At 39.0% G+C, this 19,982-nt stretch overlaps 1 protein-coding gene across 2 annotated transcripts in view; it reads right to left on the reverse strand.

The window, feature by feature from the left end:
• LOC113105570 (vang-like protein 1) overlaps positions 1–19,982 on the reverse strand; it is a 48,381-nt gene that overhangs the window by 22,514 nt on the left and 5,885 nt on the right. The window contains exon 1 of one of the 2 annotated variants that reach the window (XM_026266723.1): positions 10,390–11,058. The exons of the other annotated variant lie outside the window; for it this stretch is intronic. Coding sequence (XP_026122508.1) covers positions 10,390–10,488 — 99 coding nt within the window. The 5' untranslated portion in view covers positions 10,489–11,058. Of the gene's footprint in view, positions 1–10,389; positions 11,059–19,982 lie in introns of those variants that run through there. 2 annotated transcript variants of the gene reach the window in all.

Consider the following 19,982-nt stretch of genomic DNA (forward strand, 5'->3'; position numbering starts at 1 on the left):
GAAGATTTTTCAAATTCTGAGAAAAAGAGGTACCTGACAAATCATTCACTCTTATTCAACGTGAATGCTGTATATGAGCAGTAATTTATTCCGTCATATTCCGACTCCACTTGTTTTGTGTGAACCCTTGGAATTTCTAACTGATTAAAAATAGTGGTCTGTTAGGTTTATATTCAGTGAGCATATCTGCAATATATTTCAGTCCTAGGTCATTGAGTGATTTATACACAAGTAAAAGTACTTTCAAATCAATGCTAAATGTAAGTGGAAGTCAGTATAAGGACCCGAGGACTGGTGTGATATGTTCAGATTTTCTGGTTCTAGTCAGAATTCTGGCAGCAGCGTTCTGGAGTAGCTACAGCTGTCTAATGGTCTTCTTGTAAAGGCCGGTGAGGAGACCATTACAATAGTCCACCCTGCTGGTGATAAAGGCATGAACAAATTTCTCCAAGTCTTGACTGGAAACAAAACATCTAATTCTTGCAATGTTTCTAGATGATAGTATGCTGATTTAGTTACTGCTTTGACATGACTACTGAAACTAAGGTCTGTCTCCAGAATCACACCAATATTCCTGACTTGAGTTTTAGCTGTTAGACCCCAAGAGTCAAGGTATGCAGTCACCTTGAAAACTTCATCTTTGTTTCCAAATGCAATGAATATTTTTTTTTCCTTGTTTAACTGAAGAAAGTTATGGCACATCCAACTATTAATTTCATCAATACATTGGCAGAGGGAGTCAATGGGGCTGCAGTCAATTGGAGATAAGGCTAGGTAAATCTGGGTATCATCAGCATAGCTGTGATAGGCAATTTGGTTCTTTCTCATTATTTGACTTAGTGGGAGCATATACAGGCTAAACAAGAGCTGTGCAAGAATTGAGCCTTGTGGGACTCCACATGTAATGGACGTCCACTTAAACCTATGCTCCCCTATACTCACATAATAACCTCTCCCACCCTCTAAGTATGACCTGAACTAAGTATGGGCTTAACTGCAGTTTTCAGAGAGTTTGGAAATGTCCCAGAAAGAAGTGAGGCGTTCACCACTTCTAAGACATCTGCTTCTAAACAGTTAAGCACACTTTTGAAAAAAAGATGTGGGAAGTGTGTCAAGATAGCAGGTTGATGATTTTAGGTGCTGCACAATATCTTCCAAAATTTTGCTAGTAATTGCTTCAAAAATAGACATAGTCTCTTTTTGATATTGCGGCTGAATCTGTCTGACTTCTGCATTACTTGAGGATGCGCTAATCGCCTTCCTGATATTGAATATGTTCTCAAAAAAGAATGAAGCAAACTCACTTTATTTGCTGTCTGGGATATTACTGGGAATCAGACTTGGGGGCTTTGTCAGTCTCTCAACAGTGGCAAAAGAGTATGAGTGTTATTTAAGTTACTGTTTATAAGGTCTGAGAAGAAATTCTGTCTAGCTGTGGCTAGTTTCACATTAAAAGCATGAAGGCTGTCTTTATAGATGCTAATAGTGAATTTCAAGTTTTGTCTTCCACCACATCCGCTCGGCTTTTTCTGCATTGTCTTTTCATAGTCTGAACTGCTGTTGATCTTCCCCAAACTGATTTTTGTCTGCTAATTTTCTTAGCGACTATTATTGGAGCAATAGCATCAATAACATTCTTAACTTTTGAGTTAAAGGAATCAAGGAGAATATCAACAGAGTCTGCAGAAATGCTTTGTGCTAAAGATATAGCCTCCATAAACAGCACACTAGTGTTCTCGTTAATGCATCTCCTTCTGATAGAGACAGAAATACATTCAGTGGTAGCAGAGATCAACATATCAAAGAAAATACAGAAGTGATCAAATAGTGCTATGTCCTTAATAACAATGGATGAAATGTTTAGACCCCTACTGATGATTAGATCTAGAATGTGTCCACCTTTGTGTGTGGGCCCATGCACATGCTGAATCAGGTCCAAAGTGTTTAAAACTGTTATCATTTCTTTTGTAGTGTTGTTTTCTGCATTATTTATGTGAATAATTAAAATCCCCTGCAACAGCAAAACAGTCAAACTTTAGGAAATCGTTGATAGCATTTCTGTAACCTCTTCAACATAGGCTGGAGAGTATTTTGGAGGCCTGTAAATAATAATAAACAGAATGTGGAGCACCTTTCAGCACAATCCCTAGATATTCAAAAGACCAGTACTGACCAAATGACACTTGCTTTCATTGACAGACATCTTTAAATAGAGCAGCTTCACCTCCACCTCCCATAACAGTCCTGCAGACACACATGAAAGTAAAATTAGGAGGGACTGCTTCGTTGAGGACTGTTGCACTGCAACAGTTTGCGGTTATAAAGTAATTGATTAGAAATGATTTATTTTTTAGTTAGCGAATGTTTAAAAATTCTAACTTGATGGCAGTGCTTTGTGTCTTTACAGCAATCTTAGTTTGATACATAATAGACCAGACACAAACGAAATTTTGAAAGGAACAGAACCAGAAACAGAAACTAAATAAAATTGTATAGTTCCGAACAGAATCGAAAATTTGAAATGGCCATTAACCGGTTAATAACGTAATTTTATCGTTCCATTTAATATTTGAAATTTGCTGTCAATGAATCATGAATTCCTGCAGTACGGTATATGCATATGTGACGCTGAAGCCAGCGAGTGAAATGTCCGCTCAGCCAACTGGCTCAGCTGTGAACTCATCATAGGCAAGTCTCAATGGCAATGAACCGCCCTTAGAGTTTATCTGAGGATATGTGAGATTAATTCAATAGATCACACACCTGCAGCCTTCTGTGAATGGAGAAAACTGAAAATCGAACCCCTATAGGCTTACATAAAGAGGAATATAGGCATATACACTAAATATATTTCACTTAAATCATACTGACAGATTAACGAAATGAAAGAAAAAGTGTGCTAAATTATGGTTCATAAACCAAACTGCAGAGAGAAGTTTTCTTTATTTTGCAAAAGCTTTACAGTTTTACTTATTTTGCAAAAGCTGACAGTTTTGAATAATGTCTTGCTTCTATATAACTAATCAGCTTTGGTATGCCCATCGCGCTGACACAACATCATTTTGCTTTATTAATGCCCTGTACATTATCAAAATAAAATAGTGTTAAAGAAACAAATAAAAAGTTAGTATGCTCCGTTGTACAACGTTGCGTTCAGCGTGACCGTGCCTCACTGTGCTGATAAAGCCGATTTGAAAGATGATGTTTTATGTAGATAAAAGTACAAACACTATATAATAAATAATATTTTAGCATCCAGATACATCGGGAACATGGAAACATTTGGATTCATGCCAGATGAGAGATGCAGGTGTCAGCTTCAGCTTAAATTAATTTGTTTTTAGATTGACATTTTTATAGCCTAAAGTTTTGTTTTGGAGAGAAACTAATAGCTGTTATTATAATGTTTGTAAACATTTTGCTTTAGACTACAGGCCTTTTAGCCTTCATTATTTCGTAAAGTAATAGGGCTAATAAAATGCAATGCTGCAACTGTAGTTTTTTATTTTTTCACTTTCAAAACACAATCTTTAATCCTTGTGTTTCTTTTATTTTTTACAATGCAGCAAATATTTGTAAATATCTTAAAAAAAACTCTGATGTCTTTATTTTTTTTAGTAGCCTACATTTGGCCAAAATCTAGAAGATATTTCTATTTTTTCTTTTTCTTTTTGAGTAAATAAAACGCTGTACTTCATTATTATTACATTACTATTATTGTAGGGAGTGAAATTTAAGGTTAAAATTAATGTTCTATAACTTTAAATAAGATATAAAGGTAATATCGCGAGAACAGAGACCCGCGATTAGAATCACGGGAGAGAAAAGTCGCGAGAGAGAAAGATGACACACACTGTGTAATCAGATGTGGCTAATTCTTAATGTTCACCTCTTCATGTTTGATAAATCAAGTGTCATGATCTGCCGGGCTCCCTGTTGGTGTCCTCCTTCCAACAAAGCCAACGAGCTAGTGCACGGTAAGAACTGTAAAGCCTGCATATAGAAACGACGAGCGTTACAATATTATTAGGCAAATTATAGACACATAATATTGTTTTTAAAAAATAACGTTAGTAACCGGGATTTTTTTCCACCCAAACCGGTTTCGGAACGGTAATAAATCTGAGGAACGCAGAAACAGAAACTTTAAAATATCGATTCTGCTCGGAGTGAACAAATTGAATTTTATTTTCGTTTCCAAGCCCTGTAGATGAGTTTGCCCTTCGGCTTGAGAAGGCCTTAGACTTTCTATCACATAATAAAACAAAAATAGAGAAAGCTACAGGTACAGTTTAGCATCATTGGTGCATGAGGAGGGGTAACCAATAGGACGTGACAGATAAGAGCAATGTGAATGTGCAGATGTGAATCTTCCTTCAATTATTACATTTTTTTGGCCCTGTGGACCTCAGGTACATTTGCCTAAAATACAATTTCCACAATTGCATGTAACAGAAATGATGGCCAAGGAACTGCTTCTGTCTTGCCAAAGCTAATATACCACTGTGTATTACTGTAAAACACATCTCTTTTGCCAAGCATTCGAATAATGGATCTCTTAAATTGTGAGTGTAGTTGCATCTGATCAAATGCGCATTCTTATTTTTTAGCTTGGGCTAAACTAATTAATTTTACTTTGTTGGAACAGCAGCTATGCTAATGTTGTCTCCATTTGTTTCTATGTTTTGCCATGGGATTTACATCCCATGGTAACTAGAATTTACACAAGCTCCAGTCTGGATCCAGAACACCTGAGAAGAGATAATACTGACCCCTCAGAGGACCCCAGATGATGCTAACCCTGAATCAACAAACAGAACTAACAAATAATGCTACAAGTGTGACTGAGTCATATAATAATTGCTGTTAATAATGTTCATCGTCTGGCTGACTACCTCTTGTATTAATTTTCTCAGAAAAATTCTGTCATACGTTGTTACGTCCTTAGGGACGCTTAGCATTTCTGTGTGTTTTGTTTCTCTTTTCTGTGTCTTTTTGCCTCTCTTTTACTGTCACTAACAGGCCGTTGCTGATTGGCTGTTTGGCCTGTAAATCATCTGTGACGAGTTGATTGGGTGTGCCTTTGATGGTGTGATCCTAATCATCCCGACGCTTGACACCTGGAGAAGCGCTACTTAAGGGAGATGCTACTGCCAGTGCAGACTTTTTGCTTTAATTTTTGTTTGTGCTGTGCCTTTTGTTAAGTGAGTTTGTCATGTGAATATTGCCTGTTGTGATTTAACTCCTTATGTGTGAGCTTTGAAAGTTTTAAATAACTCTTCAAAGCTGGGTTAATTTGGAAGGAGAAAAGGGGTTTAGGTAAGCATTGTTACGTGACATACATTTGCACACATTCAGATTTAATTTTGTCTATGCACACTAGTTTAGGGATTTGTGCCACCCTCTGTATTTTTGGTTTGATTAGTTAGAGTAGTTTAGTTACAACGTCACGGATGTTGAATACTTTTTTTTGATCTCTTGTTTTTAGTTTAGGAGTAGATGGAAATGGTTTAGTTAGTTTCCTTTTTGATTGTTATTTTATTTGGCACCATCCAGGTTTCCCCTTTGTCCTCCTCAGTTCCTAAAAATTATCTTTGTTTAAATATTGATTTTCTTGATGTAAAATGGTTATTTTACATTTATTAAATTAACTTCATGTGATTTCTCGTGTCTCTCTGTTTTCTCATTTCATTCAGTGATATTGTTGAATGGTGCCCGAACTGGTTTAATGTTCCCCTTCTCAATCCCTAGATTGTTAAGAGCTAAAGAAGGGTGGTAACATACGTATACAAACTGACAGTCATCACTTATAAGCTACTACTAGATATTGTAGAAACGTAATTTTCTGTAAAGTTGCATTGTAACGATTTGTATTGTAAAAAGCGCTATACAAATAAACTTGAATTGAATTACTGTCAAGTAAGGCAATAAACAGATAAGCCTGAACCGATCACAAGGACTTCACTTAAAGATTTGTAAAATACATACAGTAGGTGAGTAATAGAATAAAAGAGTACATAACAGAGTACAGTACAGAAAAAAAAAAGTGATACTCTTAACTAGGGCTGTGGGATAAATTGAAATAAAATTGTGATGAGTGTGCGCGATTTCTAAATCGCTTTATAGCATGATTTTCCGCAGCCCCGACCTCCTGCAGTATGTTATCTGAACCAATCAGGACTGGGCATATGCTTAACCTGTCTGTGATGCGAAGCCTTTTTTTTTTTTTATAGCCCATGTTAATGGAACAGAATGTTCATACTGCACACGGTAAAAGATGAGAAGAGAAAAGGTTATAAATAGAAAGGTGCGAAAATATTTAATATCTTGCGAATGAGCAGAGAGAGTTGTGAGTGCACAGGACACAGGTTGAGCAAGAGGAGACACTTTGTAAGGCAGCAGTAGTATCTGAGCCTTATACAGTCTATGATCTGAGCACGCGCATCTGGTTTTGTTAGCAGAGCAAAGGAAATCTGCGTGCGAGCGGATAGATTTACGATCGTGCATTATTTAAATGTGCTTTCGCATTACAGTAATGCTCACGTTGCTGCTTCTGAACCGTGTACACGACTTACTGTATTCGCACTGCAGACAGAGTACGTGTGAACCTTGGGCAATAAATATATTGGGCAAAACATATAACACCTGAGGCACCGCTTACAGTGAGCTTTATGACCAATGCATGGCAAAAAAAAAAAAAAAAAACATCCCTGAACACGGGTTTTATTTAATTTTTTTATTATGTTTTGCCTATCTTATCTTATCTTATCTTTACTTTGTGATTATTTTGACTCAAGTCTGTTCTAGAGACATGTTACAACTTTTTGATAAAGCTCTCATTGGTTTTCTTTTGGAAATATGTTTCAAATTCTGCTGAATGTCAAAATCTTGATAAAAATCGAAATTGCAAAATTTATAAAAAAATCGTGACAGGTTTTTTTTTTTTTTGTCCATATCACACAGCCCTACTCTTAACCATATTTCTTAATAACTTGGCCTAGAGGAAGCATATAAATTCTAAAAAGCACAAGACAGATCCCTTTGGAACACTGTGGTATTGAGATGCATTGTGGGATTGAATGAGTGCATTCAATAATGTCTACAGTATATAACCATAAAATATTAAGCAGAGTTGGTGTATAAGGGAGGATTTCATAAAGGGATGAAATGATATGAAAAAAGAAGATAAGGCGAAGGAGAAAGAGTGCTGGGCTTTAGACATTTAAGATAAAATGTGTATTAAATTTACATTCATTCTTGGGCATAGAGACCCATTAAATGCGCAGTATGGAATTTTTGGCCACCAGGGGTCACTCAATCAAAATAATAACATAAGACGTACTTTGATGACGTCGGGAAAGAGCGTAAGGCTCATGGGAGTTGTTGTTCATTGGAACACACGCTCTGTCGCTCCCTATCATTCCTCACTGATTCTAACTTAGTATTTTGACAATCACGTCTTTTCGAACTGAGAGACGGTTTCAAGGGCAACAACATAAACAAACGTTACTGCGCATGAGCGCTTTTGTGGACCTAACTTAACTTCCGGTAGACTTCCAAATAGAATCAATAACAACAGCAAAGTCCCTCTAGAGTAGATATTTTTTGATAACAAACAATGTTTGCTGCGTGGATCAGGCGGACCTAATGAAAATGCAAATTCATTATTTGCCAACAGGAGATGTTTTAAAGCATAGACATAAAGCGCGAGAAATAGAGGTTTCTCCAGTAACAGCTGTAAACGAAGCAGAGCTGGTACGCTCATACGCTGCTATCAGGCATATAACATGCAAGTCTTCCTTCAGAAATACAACGATATAAAAACACCTGTTCCTCGCTTTGATATTTAAACATATAAATGTAAGGAATTATTATTATGAAATGTGCAGTAAGTAACGTTACTCATGTTTATTCAATGAAGCCTTTTTGAAAAAAGATCAGTTTTAAAATTGTGGCAAGTCTCCAAAAATAAATAAATGTATGGGAAACACACCCCGCAGCACAAACACCTGAGCCCAACTTCAGTCTACTCATCACCTTGACTTTAACTGCGTTTGTAGAAGGCACCGCAGCCATACCGATATACACGACCGTGCGCCCAGAAACCGTCTATATGAATTATGAGCCCCTATCAAATCAATATTCCATGTAGCTAGTAGTAATATATGTTAAAAAACACGACCGCCTTTCGTTAATAATTATAATTACGTTATACTATGATATCGAACAAGTTAGAGAACTGCATTTGAAGCTACTTTATTCAGCTAGATATAGAACAAATGTAGATTTACATGAGAGCTAGTCCGTCTGCGTTTTACACAAGACATCATATCGTTTCACAAAAAATACGGATAGATACAGTTAGCTGAATGGATGCATACCTGTTTATCAGAATGCAAGCGAGTTTGGCATCTCTCTGTAGTTTCAGCTTGTCTCTCTATCTTGGAAATGCAACTCCAATATTTACCTGTGTCTTGTAGCTTCTCTTGTCCCAAAACCATCTCGGGTCATTTATTTCACCCGTGCGTTTGCGCTTCACAGAACGTGCAGGCAAAGCATAATCATGATCCATAACTAAGTTATTGATTGAGGTTTAAATACGAATATAAATATAAAATTAATAGTCTCAATCAAGGCTAATATTTTTTCTTTTTCTTCTCGTCTTTTGTTCACCTTTGTATTTGGCGGTTTCGCAGGAAGTTAGATAAACTAGAGGGGTCAAAGTTTATATGACGCCATAGACGGGCGACAAAACGGAAATAAAGAAACGTGCCGTGTATTCTAATTAAACTATAATTTTCTCCGGATTTGAAAGTTCGTGGAAACTGTCGGGATGATGTAAGTACACAACTAAAAAATATATATAACATAGATATAGTGATTTCTGCTATTTTTAAAGCAGAAAAATTACATATTGCGCCTTTAACATTGTTTCCACAAGACCTGCAGAGTATCCTGACAAGACCACTGGGAGCATATGGACTTAAGACATTATAGCTTTGTAGACCAATAATTTAGTTTTGGCCTACAGGTCAAGATTTTCAAAGACCCTTTTCACAGTCTGTTATATTTTAATGTCAATATTGACTTTTAAGGAGAGAATGCTGTTGAGATAAAAGAGGTAAAACAGGTAAAAAAGAGGTAAAAAAATATATTTGGAAGTCTAACATTATTAGCATGGATTGCTGAATTTATAGCATTTTGGTGGGTGATGGCCCGTAGAAGAAGTTTCTCTGAGAGTAAAACCAACGAACAGAATCTACACATGATTCTTCTACAAATGCAATGACAGCCTTGCTTAACTCTGGTGGTAACTAATGCTCAGTTTCACCACCACCACAAAGTACTGTGGCTGACATTTCATCATTCGATCTCAATACGTGGATGTATGTAGGACATTCTATTTGTATCAGCCTCCAATCTATGACCAAAAATACAAAGGTACTACCAGTGCTAAAACCGTGCACTCATAGGTCATCATTCAGTCATTCATTCACATCACTTCAGGTTCATACTGATTGGGACATGAACAAAAATTGAGATATCTGAGTAACTTAAATGCATTTAATTTATTATTTATGTTTTTATTTAATATATATTTTCTATTATCATTTTACGATAAGGGGAAAAAACTGATTACAAACACATAAATCACTCACTTAGTACCACAGGTCTGACTGCAGCACTGACCCTGTTACAGCCCTGCAGTTCTGAAATGTATGGATGCTCTGAGCACTATAAATACAGAATAGTATCAGGCCTACACAAGGGATGTAAAGAACCTCAATCTTATTGGTGCTCTTTGTTTAAAGCTTTGTTCAAAGGTGCACTTTAGAGGCATAAAGGAGAGCGAGAGAATGTAGATGCTCTCAGATGGAAAGATATTGACATATATATGTATATATAGCACAAAAAGAAGAAAAATAAGGACAGTGTGTTCCTACAAAATTCACCCATTGTGACTTCTTAAACTAACAGACATGTATGAGACATATGATTGAAGGTAATACCACTGGATATGCGATATAGCCAGAGGGGAAAAAAAGCTATGCAAGCACTCTTGATAACATTAAGCCATTTTTCCCAACAGTTTTAGAGCAATAACCTATCATATTCTTACATTTGTGTTTGTTCTAACACACATTCTACTGGATCCCAATAAATGTACATTTCACTACCTTGAAACGTTATAATATAATCTATAATCATAGGTTACCTGTCTTTAGGGTCATGTAGGAAAAAAAAAACAGTCAACAGTCAACAGTCACGCTTTATAAATGTAACAAGAATGTTTGGCAAATCTTAAGCAGTCAATATTTCATAGCAGGCACCTGGACAACATACTGTCATTTCATGAGATTAAGAGCTACATGCCAATAGATATCCTACCTGACGAGGTTGTGCAGGCAGTGATCTGTGCCGTTCTGAAGTTTCAATGTCTAATGCCAGTTCTTCCATACTGATCTCTGCCTGCCCAGGTTCTGCCATTACAATGGAAATTATATTTGCAATATGGCTTTTCCACTCTCTGAGGCAGCAAGTAAAGCAAACACTCCACTCAGAATCTGGTCACTGCTCACTGACTTGCTTTTGTCCTACTGCAAAAAAATTATCCATCATGCAGTTTAAGTTGTTTCATGCCCATGTGCTGAGGCTTAATAAAAGTCTTTAGAAGAGTCCAGGAGATGAGGGAGGGTATGTCACATGTGATGTCCAAGGAGAGGAAAGAGAAGCAAAGTAAGAAGGAGGAGGGGGGTCAGTCCATTAAATAAACAATTTCCCTCACCAGGGAGAGATGGCAAACAACATAATTGACCAATTAGGGGCTGCGTAGATGCCAGTTCTGTAATTATGCACCAGTTCAGTAATTCTGCCTGTTACATTCAGCTCTTTATCTTAAAATATCACTTGCAAGTCTTGTTGATGTTTAGACAACATCTATATCTCTCTGTTAATCACTTACTGTTGTTATGTTCCTTTCATTTTATTTCTCACACATATCACATTACTAATACTAATACATACAGCATTACATACTGTTTTAATCTGCAGGCTTGAATATGAAAGAATAATGTGTGAGTGAGAGAGACTTGACTTTTTTATTTACATGCTAGAAAACATTAAGTAAAAATGACGCAACTAAAAAATTAGATTACAATTTTTTTACAATATTATACATTAACAAAATTTTTATGTTCACAACTCATTACATCAAAACATTAGCATGTAGCTTTTAAATAGTTAAATTATGCATACACTAAAAAGAACAAATGAAAATGGTCAGACAGGCAGTAATCCAGAATGGTGTCAGGTATGTCAGAGCCAGAGATGTATAAAGTACTAGAGAACCATACTTGAGTAAAAGTACAAGTGCTCTATCAAAAAAGTGACTTGAGTAGAAGTTGAAGTGCTCTTTAAGCACCATACTTAAGTAGAAGTACTAAAGTATTCAACATTTTTTGTACTTAAGTATTGCAAGTAGTCTATTTTAAAATTTACTACTCAAGTATTGTGTTATGTAGTTATTAAATAAAGTAGTCAAAAGTTTGAACATATTGTTTTTATTATTTCTAATGATTAACCTAAAGGACAATCACAATTCCTTTGGCTGTAACTTTTTGTATTATTAGTTATTAATTATGTCATTAATAACTTACCCTCATGTTGTTTCAAAACCGTGAGACCTCCGTTTATTTTTGGAACACAGTTTAAGATTTTTTAGATTTAGTCCGAGAGCTCTCAGTCCCTCCATTGAAACTGTGCGAACGGTCTACTGTCCATGTCCAGAAAGGTAAGAAAAACATCATCAAAGTAGTCCATGGGACATCAGAGGGTCAGTTATAATTTTTGAAGCATTGAAAATACATTTTGGTCCAAAAATAGCAAAAACTACGACTTTATTCAGGATTGTCTTCTCTTCTGTGTCTGTTGTAAGACAGTTCAAAACAAAGCAGTTTGTGATATCCGGTTCGCGAACGAATCATTCGATGTAACCGGATCTTTTTGAAACAGTTCACCAAATCGAACTGAATCGTTTTAAACGGTTCGCGTCTCCAGTACGCATTAATCCACAAATGACTTAAAGGGGGGGTGAAATGCTATTTCATGCATACTGAGTTTTTTACACTGTTAAAGAGTTGGATTCCCATGCTAAACATGGACAAAGTTTCAAATATTAAGTTGTACGTTTGAAGGAGTATTTTTGTTCCCAAAATACTCCTTCCGGTTTGTCACAAGTTTCGGAAAGTTTTTTTCGAGTATGGCTCTGTGTGACGTTAGATGGAGCGGAATTTCCTTATATGGGTCCTAAGGCACTTCTGCCGGAAGAGCGCGCGCTCCCGTATAGCGAGGCTGAGCAGCACAGACATTTCAATGATCAGAGCGAGAGCGTCGCGAAAAGTCACAAAAGAAGTGTGTTTTTGGTTGCCAGGGCAAGACAACCCTGCACAGATTACAAAAAAAAAAAAAAACAGCATTAAGGGACCAGTGGATGGAGTTTATTTTTACAGAGCATCAACGGAGTTGTGCAAGTGTTTTTGTTTGTTCCCTGCATTTCGAAGATGCTTGTTCACAAGGCCCAGTTTGACGTCGGATTTGCGTATTGTTTATTTCTTAAGGATGATGCAATCCCAAGGAAAAAGGGTCACAATCGTGTGTTGGAACCGCAGGCGGTGAGTAAACCTGCTTCAAATATCTCTGCCTCCTTGTTAGTGCGTCCCCTCCCATGCCAGAGACCCGGGTTCGAGCCCCGCTCGGAGCGAGTCGTTGCTGCTGCTGCTTTCGTTCAGTTTCAGCCTCTGGATCTGATTCTGGATCATAAATAAACGGCTGAATCTGACTGTAAGCCATGGTTTGTTTTGGATGATGGGTTTTCCCTCACGGTAATGTCAGAGCCTTTAATATGTTTTTCAACAGCTCTGGGTAATGTCACAGCTTCCACATGCTCTCAATGCAAAAGCCTATTCGCGCTCGTGATTCTTTAGCTCCGCCCACACGTCATGCCTCCAGCCGGTCTTGTTTTTCCGGGAAAAATCGGTACAGACTTTCTCTTATGAATATAATAAAACTAAAGACTTTTTGGATTTATGAAGGATGCAGTACTACTCTATATGTACTCAAGATTAACAGGATATTGAGTGAAAATGAGCATTTCACCCCCCCTTTAAGCTGTTAACTTGTTTAATATGCCTGACACTCCCTCTGAGTTCAAACAAACCAATATCCCGGAGTAATTCATGTACTCAAACAGTACACTGACTGAACTGATGTGAAGAGAGAACTGAAGATGAACACCGAGCCGAGCCAGATAGCGAACAACAGACTGACTCGTTCACGAGTCAAGAACCGTTTCAGTCGGATGCGTCCGATTCAAGGACCGAGGAGCTGATGATACTGCGCACATGTGATTCAGCGTGAAGCAAACCGACACACAGAGCGTCTGAACTGAGCTGATTCTTTTGGTGATTGATTCTGAACTGATTCTGTGCTAATGTTATTGTTATGAGCCCAGGTAAACCGAAGGCTTGCAGTCAACGCCAATGACGCCATTACGTTGAGCGCAAAAGAACCGGTGAACTGTTTTCTTCAACCGGTTTATTGAATCGAACTGACAGAAAGAACTAATGGTGATCCGAGAACTGATGCAACCGGTTCTTGACTCGCTAACGAGTCATTATCTGGCTCGGCTCGGTGTTCATCTCTCTCTTCACCGCAGTTCAGTCAGCACGTGCAGTCTCGCTTGATTCGCTCAATGATGTGCCAGCTTCATCAAACCTGCCATCTACAGTTCTGGCAGTGGTAATGTGGGTTTGTTATGGAATGATTCGTAACATTTTTATAATTGTAACGAGTAACGATGCAGCACATAAAAAATATATCTAACATTAACTAACATTAGTTCATGGATGGGCTCCGTGGCCATGACAGGACAGACAATGACTTCATGGATGGATACTACTGACACCTCTGAAGGTTCTGCAGCAGTTGCCACCACCTCTGGAGGTTCCACAGCAGTAACAGTCTGGGTGCAACAGACAGGATGTGATGAGGCTCTGAAAGTTCTGGCTGAGATGTGAGAAGGCTCTGGAAGTTCAGCTGAGACGTGACAAGACTCTGGAAGTTCAGCTGAGACGTGACGAGGCTCTGGAAGTTCTGCTGAGACATGACAAGGCTTTGGATGATCTGTTGTGGTACGATGAAGCTGTGGAAGATCTGCTGAGATGTGATGAAATTCTGGAAGATCTGCTGAGAAGTGACGAGGCTCTGGAAGATCCGTGGTGATCTGACTGGGCTCATAAAGATCAAATGTGACTTGATTTAGTTCACAAAGACTGGTGGCGACTTGACTTTGCTCATGAAGACCAACGGTGACTTGATTTGACTCATGAAGTTTACCTGGGCTTTACTTGACTTATGGAGATTAATGGTGATTTAGCTTGATTCACAAAGATCATTGGTGCCTTGAGTTTGTTCATGAAGATCGATGGTAACTTGACTTTGTTCATGAAGATCAACTGTGACTTGACTTTGTTCATAAAGATCAACTGTGACTTGACTTTGTTCATGAAGATCAACCGTGACTTGACTTTGTTCATGAAGATCAACCGTGACTTGACTTTGTTCATGAAGATCAACTGTGATTTGACTTTGTTCATGAAGTTCAACTGCGGTCTTACTTGACTTAACTCATGGGTGTTAATGGTGACTTGACTTGACTCACGAAGATCATTGGTGACTTGACCTTGTTCATGGAGATCAAAGGTTACTTGACTTGACTCATGAAGTTTAACTGTGGATCTACTTGACTCATGGGTGTTAATGGTGACTTGACCTGACTCTGGACGGTCAGTGGTGACTTGACCTGACCCTGGATGGTCAACGGTGACTTGACTAGACTCTGGGAAATCAACAGGGATCTGACTTGACTCTGGGAGGTTGACGGTGACTCAACTAGACTCTGAAAAGTTGACGGGGACCTGACTTGACTCTGGGAGGTTGACAGGGACCTGACTTGACCTGACTCTGGACGGTCAGCGGTGACTTGACCTGACCCTGGATGGTCAACGGTGATTGACTAGACTCTGGGAAATCAACAGGAACCTGACTTGACTCTGGGAGGTTGACGGGGACTTGACTTGACTCTGGGAGGTTGACGGGGACCTGACTTGACTCTGGGAGGTAGATGGGGACCTGACTTGACTCTGGGAGGTAGATGGGGACCTGACTTGACTTTGGAAGATCAGCGGGCGGCTGCCATCTTATGCAGTGGAGCCGGGCTGACGGCCATCTTGTGATGAAGCTCAGGTACAAGGACCACAGAAGGAAAGGAGCTGGACACCTCAGAGTAGTGACCTCCTCAACTGTAAAGGGAATGTCACAAAACTGCGAAACAAAGTCAATAAACTGTCCCAGGGTCCAGTAGGGTCTTCATCTGGTAAGTTTAAGCTTGTATTAGCATCAAGACCACTCCAAAAACAGTCCCTAACAATTCCTCATCCCCAGGCATAAGGTGTACTGAAGAAATTCCTCCACATAAAGTTCAATGGGTTGTCCATCTTGAAAAATGGACCAAAGCACACTTACTTTCGAATGAACCTTTAACTGGCTCCATACTTGGCATGGTGCTCAATAAAGCTGCTGGATCCTGGTTTGGCGAAGTCTTCTGTAAGGAGGAGACAAAGACATTCGGATCCATATGCAGGTCTTTAATTATAAGAATGGTCAGACAGGCAGTAATCCAGAACAGCGTCAGGTATGTCAGAGCTAATCCAGAATCGGTAACAATAACAAGCAGAGATCGGGGCAGGCAGCAGAAAATAACAGTCGGTAAAACAATCCAAAGGTCAGACACGGAAGGAACAAACACAGAGAAAACACTCGGAAATGTAAGACAGGCTAAACAAGACTTAGCTGTGAGTTGGCATGAGTTTGCTGCTTATATGGGTGTGTGTATTAGCTGCAGGTGTGTAATCAGATGTAGGTATGTGTGTGCAATCAGTCCCAGGTATGAGGCAGGATGGAAATTGGAGTTCTGAATGAGTCCTAAGCGGAGTGCCCTCTAGTGAAGTTCATGGGCACTCCAGCTGACGATCTTGACAACAGGTAACAGATAAAAAGTGGGTGGTCTAATGCAACTTATTACTTCAATAATTAATGCACATATCTGTTCTTCTGAGAGATTTTTTTTGTCTTGTCTATTTCTAATGGTTATCACTATGTCAGACATTGCAATTTCAGATTCAGTTCACATTTTAATATAGTTGTTACTCTCGAATCATTGCAGAAGGCACTCAGAAGCATGGTAAATAAAACATTTATTTAAATTGTCAATGGACTATCTACAGAAAGCAAGCAAAGAGTGCTATCTTTATAATCAATGAAACTGATATTACTTCCAAGGTAAAATAAGCCTTTTTAATGAAATTAAATGTCCATATTTACAAAAATAAGGGTTGCAATCTCTCATGCACAAAACATATCCATGTTGAATAAGCAGACCCTTGCCTCAGTGGAGAGATCTTCCATTCCATTCCTTTTTCTGGTTAATTACTTTTTTCATGCATAATCAGGTGTACAATGCATTTTCTTCTGGTCGATATTGCAAGACGTGCTTGCGGCTAAGGTGCTGAAGCAAATTGCTCGTGTTGCCGCCTTTGGCGACAATTTTAGCCTGACAGCACTTGCATAAAATGGATGTTTGGTCGACGTCGGAGTTTTGGAAACCAAAAAACCTCCAAACAACAGACCAGGCTTCTCTTTTTGGCTGTAACGCCTGTTGCACACATAATCTGCCTGCAGTGCCTATGCAGACCGCAGCATGGACTCATTGTGCTTTCACACAGGACGTGTTTGCAGTCCGCTACTGATCCGTGTCAGTTTAGTCCACAAACACAACATTTGTTCATTGTTTTGATTTCATATCAAGTAAAAAAGGAAAAAAAAACATATACATATATATATGTGTGTGTGTGTGTGTGTGTGTGTGTTTTGTTTTCAGCATTGTAAGTCTTTTATCACAGAACAGTAACAATCTTTCATATAGACATTTTTAAAAGTTTAAAAGTTTTAAAGTTGAAACTCAATAAATATAAACAATGCATTATTAGGTTTGTATAATAAGCTACTCAAGCAAGCGGCAAAACATTTAAACACAAAAATTAACCTACTTTTCTTGTTAAAATATTTAAAATTAAAACACCACAGTCAGAAACAGTCTCACACATTTTGCATTTAAATCTTTATCACAAGCAATCCCACGGGTCTTAATATATTAGTATATTAAACATAAATATTGTTTTCCTTGTTTATCTAAAAGTGCTCTTTTTCTTGTTTTAAACTTGGCCAAAAACCCATTTGACTGCGTTTCCATGTCAATCTATGTTAATTTTTACCGCGAACAATGCGCTTTCACTTTAATTCAGCACCTACAGCACAGCAAAAATAGACTCACTACGTTAACAATCGCTGCACTGCTGCAGACGACGCACCGCAACCTCGTGCAGCTGGAATCTATTAATAAGTACTGCAGACGGACTATGTGTGATACAGGCGTTATAACGTAACACCAGAGAACTGCTGTGTTTACCCTCACCACGCCTCGCAGTCGCTGCTTAGAAGTGCAACATTGTAAAGGGTCCATCTGAAACGGTGTCGCGCAGCCGCAGCGCAGCATATGCACAAACAAAGAGTTGTCCCCTTTGCTCTTTTCCCACATTCTGCGCTTATGTTTCTAAATGTTGCAGTTAGAGTTTCATGTAAATCAGGGCGGGCTTCAGCATCACCATTGGGCCACAAGTTCTAGATTGACAGCTGACCCTCTAGCCAATCAGTCCAAGGGGGAGTTGACATCACTACAATGCAACTCGTGGCTGCTGTGTGAAGATGGATAACCAGCGTCAGCAGGCACATAGCAGACAATCTAATTAGACATAAATATTTTGTTCTGAACGCTGAGTGTATGAATGCAGTATATTAAATATACACCGGTTTTCGGTATGAACCGGTTTACCGCCCAGCACTAGTGTGGCTATACAGTTCTTTTACTGGATTCCACGTTATGTGTATATTTCATGTTTATCTGCTTAAAGGGGGGGTGCAATTATTTGCTATTTCATGCATACTGAGTTTTTTACACTGTTAAAGAGTTGGATTCCCATGCTAAACATGGACAAAGTTTCAAAAATGAAGTTGTACGAGTATTTCTGTTCCAAAAATACTCCTTCAGGTTTGTCACAAGTTTCCTAAAGTTTTTTTCGAGGATGGCTCTGTGTGACGTTAGATGGAGCGGAATTTCCTTATATGGGTCTTAAGGGCACTTCTGCCGGAAGAGCGCGCACTCCCGTATAGCAGAGCAATGAGAGCACAGGCATTCAGTGATCAGAGCGAGAGCGTCGCGAAATGTCTAAAAAGAAGTGTATTTTTGGTTGCCAGGGCAAGACAACCCTGCACAGATTACCAAAAAAAAAAACAGCATTAAGGGACCAGTGGATGGAGTTTATTTTTACAGAGCATCAACGGAGTTGTGCAAGTGTTTGTGTTTGTTCCCTGCATTTCGAAGATGCTTGTTTTACAAACAAGGCCCAGTTTGACGCCGGATTTGCGTATCGTTCATTTCTTAAGGATGATGCAATCCCAACGAAAAAGGGTCACAATCGTGTGTTGGAACCGCAGGCGGTGAGTAAAACTGCTTCAAATATCTCTGCCTTCTTGTTAGTGCGTCCGCCTCCCATGCCGAGACCCGGGTTCGAGCCCCGCTCGGAGCGAGTCGTTGATGCTGCTGCTCTCGTTCAGTTTCAGCCTCGGGATCTGATTCTGGATCATAAATAAACAGCTGAATCTGACTGTTAGCCATGGTTTGTTTGTTTGTTTTTTTCCTCACGGTGTCACAGCTTCCACATGCTCTTAACACAAAAGCCTACTCGCGCTCGTGTTTCTTTAGCTCCGCCCACACGTCACGCCTCCAGTCGGTCGTGTTTTTCCGGGAAAAATCGGTACAGACTATCTTTCTCTTATGAATATAATAAAACTAAAGACTTTTTGGAGTTATGAAGGATGCAGTACTACTCTATAGGTACTCAAGATTAACAGGATATTGAGTGAAAACGAGCATTTCACCCCCCCTTTAACCCCAGGGCAGCCAAGATGTAGGTGATGTAGGTTCAGTAGAACACAAACAAAGAGTTGTAACTCAAACCGTTGCAGTAGGCCAGTCATATAATGGAAGTGGATGGAAATTATGGCTTTGAGAGTGTTCTCAACAGCTGGCGCCTGACATATCTTCTAGGGCTGGGTAAAAAAAATCTATTTTTCGATTAATCGTTTTTTAAAATGTGGTCGATTCAAAATCGATTCTCAAAGGCCATGAATCGATTTTTTTTCCATATTTATTTCCGCAGACATTGAACGTAAGATTAGCGTTAATCTAATTACAAATCTTCTCCACTAGATGTCACCCTCTTATGTGCCTTGTGCGATGTTACCATAGATGTTACCAACGAACCTGTCATTCATTCATTCAGTTTAAAGCAGTGGTTCCGTCACGAATTCAAATGCGGCTCACCATATGCTGAACACATTTTCTGCAATGTGCGTCAGGTCATGCTCCCGTTCGCGTCTAACAGACTGCATCTTAAAGCCTCTTATACTTTCTGCGTCCTCGAGTCCGCTATGGACCGCTATGCAAGCTTGATGTAAACATCGCCATCGGAGAGTGTGTATCGAGTCTGAGCAGACAACCACGCGGACAGGTGCGCGTGGTCAGTTGTCTTCAAAAGCACAATTGCACATGTTCAGCCAGTGTGAAGAAGCCCATTGCCAATCGAACCAATCGGGCCGTGCTCGGGCTTGTGCAGTAAATGAGCGGTCATGTAATGTGTTTCGATTAGCGCGAGAAAGATGCGAAAATGTATGCTGAGTAGTTGAAACGGAGGCTTGCTTTTAACGATTACGTTTTAGTAGCACCAGCAACTAAAGCAAAGTCTGAG

Source organism: Carassius auratus, chromosome 1, assembly GCF_003368295.1.
Source record: "Carassius auratus strain Wakin chromosome 1, ASM336829v1, whole genome shotgun sequence".
Lineage (NCBI taxonomy): Eukaryota > Metazoa > Chordata > Actinopteri > Cypriniformes > Cyprinidae > Carassius > Carassius auratus.